Consider the following 5,203-nt stretch of genomic DNA (forward strand, 5'->3'; position numbering starts at 1 on the left):
ATAAGGAACAACATTAAAACTCAAAACGAAAAAAAATTATTCCCTATATGAAAGGGTGACCCCCCTCCTCAAAGTTTGCCCCTTCAAGCTAAAGTTTCTAGCACTTTTAAAAAAACTTCCTATGCTAATTATCCGACCCTTGCGTTTCAGGAGTCGTTCTTAAAAAAATTCGGAAAAACAGTCAAATTTTATCGTAAAGAGCGAGGTATTAAGCAGGGGGCAACCCTTTCATATTTTTCAGAATAATTTCCGTTTATTTTGAGTTATTTTGTTGCTCCTTACTTTCAGTTAAAATAGCTAGCTTTTTTAAATTTAATTTCTGGTCGTTTTTCAAATAATGCGGGTAAATCTGGCACACCCGATCGCTCCGATCACTCCGGAAACCTCCGCCCTCCTTTCCCTGGAAATTATTTTCCAGAAATCCAAACCCACTGAAAATTTCCGCCGGGCAATTCCCTCGGAACATCTCCATATGCAAAATTGAGTTGGCAAAGAGGAAGTAAGACAAATAAAACGGAATTTAGTATAGAAGTTCTGTAAAATCCCCGCAGCGCAAAGTTTCCCCTGGAAAGTTCACCCCCGAAAATTTCACTCCTCAAGGAACATCCTCCCTATGGAAAGCAACCCAAGCATAAAATTCCCCCCCCCCACGGAAAATTTGTGTATACTTCTCAATAACAATTACTACAATAAAAATACTAACAAATACTACTAACAAATAACAAATACTTGTATACATAAACAATGGGAAAATTTTATAACTTAAAGACCTATCCCTAGGGGCTGTGGGGGACCGTATCATCGCCAAAGGCATAGTTTTTGGACCTTTCATCTATGCTGAACAAAATGGCTATGTCAAAATTTTGATCAGACGACTTTGGGGAAAAAGGGGCGTGGAACGGGGGCTAGTTGCCTTCCAATATTTTTGGTCACTTGAAAAGGTTACTAGAACTTTTAATTTCCGTTCGAATGAGCCCTCTTCCAATTTTCTAGTACTATTGGTTTAATACGCCCCCTGGAAAAAAACAACAACAAATAAACACACATCCGTGATCTTTCTTCTGGCAAAGAATACGAAATTCTACATTTTAGCAGATAGGAGCTTGAGACCTCTGAAGTAGGGTTCTCTGATAGACTGAACCTAATGGTGTGATTTTCATTAAGGTTCTTTGACTCTTGGAGGGGGTTTCCCCCTTTTTTGAAAATTAGGCAAATTTTCTCAGGCTCGTAACCTTTGACGGGTAACACTAAACTTAATGAATCGTTACCATGTTACCACGATTTCAGCCAATGAATTTAGAAATAAGGAAAGACAATTGGAGACACCTGCTTAAGCTGGACTGGAGTGACATCGCAGTGGGGAAGTTCCAGAAAACTTTCCAGGTCCACGTTCCATGCATTTATAAATTATTTTAGATCTTCCAATGCCAAACAACCTGTTTCAAGGCTTTAAAATGGCTTATTAACATAGAGGGGGCTAACGGTCCTCTACTACGATAAATGTGGCTCGTATTTGTAATATATTATCTGAGTTAGAAACAAAATGGTCTGATTTGTCGTATCTATAGTATGAACGGTTTCTGGCATTTATGGAAACCCAGACACCATTTGGGGAAGGATCATATCCTCCTATGGCTTACAATTTCATAAACTATGCACTGAAAATGAAACAATAATTTTAATGTTGGGAAAAATAGGGGTTTCTCATTCTTGCCCCCTCCCTCCCCTCAAAAATTTGTAATCCCTAACCCTCCCTTAAGCGTCTGTAAAGAAAAAAGGAAAAAAAAAATGTTTACGAGAGTCCTGAAAAGGGGTTGAGCTGAGATGAAAACCGATTTTTTTTTTCCAAAAAGACAACCTGAATCCTGTGAAAACTCCAATTTAATAAAACTTCAAGTACAAAAAAAGTAATTTCAAAATAAATACTAATATCAACAAGAATCCAATAAAGAACCTCTGAAAAACTACACAATTTCGAAGTTTTCAAAAATTTTACAAAAGACATACTATCAAACACAAGCACGATCAAAACCAGGACATCAATGCAGAAGTACTGTCCCTAGAAAAAAAAAAAAAAAACAGTTTAGAGAAAATATAATTGGGCTCTAATTTTTGTCTGAAAACAATGAATGACTAGGACAAAAGTATGTTCATGCTCGATATATATTCCCAGCTACAAAATAATACTTATTCACCATCACTTTATAGTTTAGCGTTTTTTCACATCGGTTTTTCTTACATATTAAATAAAACAACAAGGTTTTTTAAACGAAAGTAAGGAGCGACATTAAAACTTAACGAACAGAAATTATTCCGTATATGAAAGGGCGGTCCCCTCCTCAATGCCTCGCTCTTTACGATAAAGTTTTTTATTGTTTTAAAAAATAGAGTTGTGAGACAGAGTCAACCTTTAGCGTAAAAAGCGAGGCATTGAGGAGGGGACAGCCTTTCATATATGGAATAATTTTTGTTCGTTTTAAGTTTTAATGTCACTCATTACTTTCAGTTAAAAAACATGTCTGAACGTTTTTGAATTAATGCAGGTTTTGATTTTGGCTCACCGTACATGAATAATTAGATCAAAATTTGCAAATTAATTTTACTTTTTTTTGGTTAAATGGCTTTCTCGAAAGTTGTTTAATTTTATTTATGAACGTTTTTATTAGCAATAAATACCCGCAACGTACGAATTAACGAACTTCTATCTTCGTATATTTTTATTACCTATATTAGGGGGTTCGCCCCCCTAGTCAATACCTCGCTCTTTACGCTAAAGTTCGAATTTTGTTCCAATTCTTTAATAATGACCCCTTGATCACAAAGGCCGTTAATTAGAAAAAATAGCTCTTATGAAAGTCCAAAAAAAACTTTACCGTAAAGAGCGAGGTATTGACAAGGGGGCGAACCAAATAATATACGTAATAATTTCTGTTCGTTTTAAGTTTTGATGTTGCTCCTTACTTTCAGTTAAAAAAGTTTTTTTTTTAATTTCTGGTCGTTTTTTTTTCAAATAATGCTGGGAAATCCGGCACTCCGCTTCATAGCAGTGTCCCTTCCCCCATGAGAAATTTCTCCATGTAAAGATCCTGCCACATAGCCCCCGACTCACCCCCCCCCCCACACTACCAGAAAAAATCCCAGTGAAAACGTCTGTATACTTCCCAATAACCAATACTATATGTAAACATTGGGAAAAGTTCATAACTTGCAGCCCTTCCCTTGGGAACTGTGGGGGATTAATCATCCTAAAAGACATAGTTGTTATATTTTTCGACCATGCTGAACAAAATGGCTACCTCAAAACTGTGATCGGGTGACTTTGACAAAAAATGAGCATGGGAGGGGGCCTAGTTGCCCTCCATTATTTTTGGTCACTTAAAAGGGCACTAGAACTTTTAATTACCGTTCGAATGAGCCCTCCCGTGATATTCTAGGTCCACTGGGTCGATACGATCACCCCTGGGCGAAAAAAAGCAAAAAAAAAAACAAACAAAGAAACACGTACAAGTGATCTTCCTTCTGGCAAAAAAACACAAAACTCCACATTTTTGCACATAAGAGCTTGAAACCCCTACTGTAGGATTCTCAGATATGCTGAATCTGATGGTGTGATTTTCATTAAGGTTCTATGACTTTTAGGGGGGTTTCCCCCCTTTTTTCGAAAATAAGGCAAAGTTTCTCAGGCGCGTGCCTTTTGATGGGCAAGACTAAACTTGGTGAAATTTATATATTTGAAATCAGCATAAAAATATGATTCTTTTGATATACGTATCTATTGGTATCAAAATTCCGTTGTTTAGAGTTCCGGTTACTATTGAGCCGGGTCGCTCTTTACTTACCATTCGTTACCACAAACAGTTTGAAAAAAGCTCAAACACACAAATGGTTCAGAGAAACGTAAAAATAAATATTTAAACGCAAGATAGAGTAGAAAGTAACAACATTTAACATTTAATTCCATAAGAGAACACAGGAGCATCCTTTTGTTATAGGCTGCAGGATATAGCTTATGTAACTTTTTAAACCTTTATTATCTAGTTAAGGTCTGTGAAATTCCGAAATTTAAATGCTTGAGTTTTCAACGGCTATCAGTATACATAATACACACCTCAAAAAATAAAACACACACACAGACACAGAAACACACACAGACACACACACAGACCTCAGACACACAGACACACACACAGACACAGAGACATACAGAGACACATACAGAGACACATACAGAGACACAGACACAGACACAGAGACACAGACACAGAGACACAGACACAGAGACACAGACACAGAGACACAGAGACACAGACACAGAGAAGTAGAATGGCCATAATAACTCGTGACGGGACTCCTTATATGGGCAGCGAATACTGACGGGAGTCCAAATATGGGCATAGAGTCATTAGGGAGAACACGTGAAAATGTCAGTCCCGTACCTACACCAAATAAGGGCATAGAGTCCCTGGGGAGAACACGTGGTTAATGGGGTCAATGACCTAAATTGATTGCGTAATCAAAGTGTGTCAACAACAACAACATCGACCTTGACATTCGCTGAGAGCGTGCACTTATAACAACAACAACCTCGACCTTGGAACACCTGTGCTGTCGACCTCAATTCACCTATCGTGAATCAATAATTCCCCTTAGAAACAACAAATTATTTCCCCTTTCTTGACAGATCAATCAACCAATGACATCATCTGTCAGACTTTAAAAATTTTCGCATAGAAACGATTCTCCAGGAATAGATCCAAGTCATTAATGTCTTTGCCTCGGAAACAACTCTTTTGGTCGAACTCCAAAGGATATTAATAACCAAAGGCCATGGAAACAATTCTCCAAGAAAAATCTTAGCGATGAATTATTTTAGCGCGGGAATCAGGTTTCTTATTAATTTCAAATGCATTAGCGCAGAAATGCCAAAAACAAAAGGAACACGCTGAAATTACGTTTAGGGATTATTTGGGCGAAACCGTTTTAGACAGGCTATGGAACTATTTCGGCGAAACAGTTAGAGACATTTTGAAAGATGATTTTAGGAAAGGTTTTAGAAGAGAATTTGAGGGTGAAACTCTGTGGTCGTTATAATACACAAGTTTCATTTGAACAGTGTTGTGAGGTCCTCTACCCCAACCCCAAAGGGTTCCGAGCCCCCCCCCCCACCCCGAAGGAAGCCCCCCGTCCTCAAAGGCCCCCCAAG

The 5,203-nt window shown here is 37.9% G+C and overlaps 1 protein-coding gene across 1 annotated transcript in view; it reads right to left on the bottom strand.

Annotated features, from left to right (window-relative positions):
• Positions 1 to 1,863: 1,863 nt before the first annotated feature.
• Positions 1,864 to 5,203, bottom strand: part of LOC148949323 (ubiquitin carboxyl-terminal hydrolase 48-like) — a 302,263-nt gene continuing 298,923 nt past the window's right edge. The window contains exon 14 of the mRNA XM_089092923.1: positions 1,864 to 2,059. Coding sequence (XP_088949049.1) covers positions 2,040 to 2,059 — 20 coding nt within the window. The 3' untranslated portion in view covers positions 1,864 to 2,039. The remainder of the gene's footprint in view (positions 2,060 to 5,203) is intronic.

Source organism: Artemia sp. Qi Xiang Cuo, chromosome 8 (genome assembly GCF_049724085.1).
Source record: "Artemia sp. Qi Xiang Cuo chromosome 8, ASM4972408v1, whole genome shotgun sequence".
Taxonomy (NCBI): Eukaryota; Metazoa; Arthropoda; class Branchiopoda; order Anostraca; family Artemiidae; genus Artemia; species Artemia sp. Qi Xiang Cuo.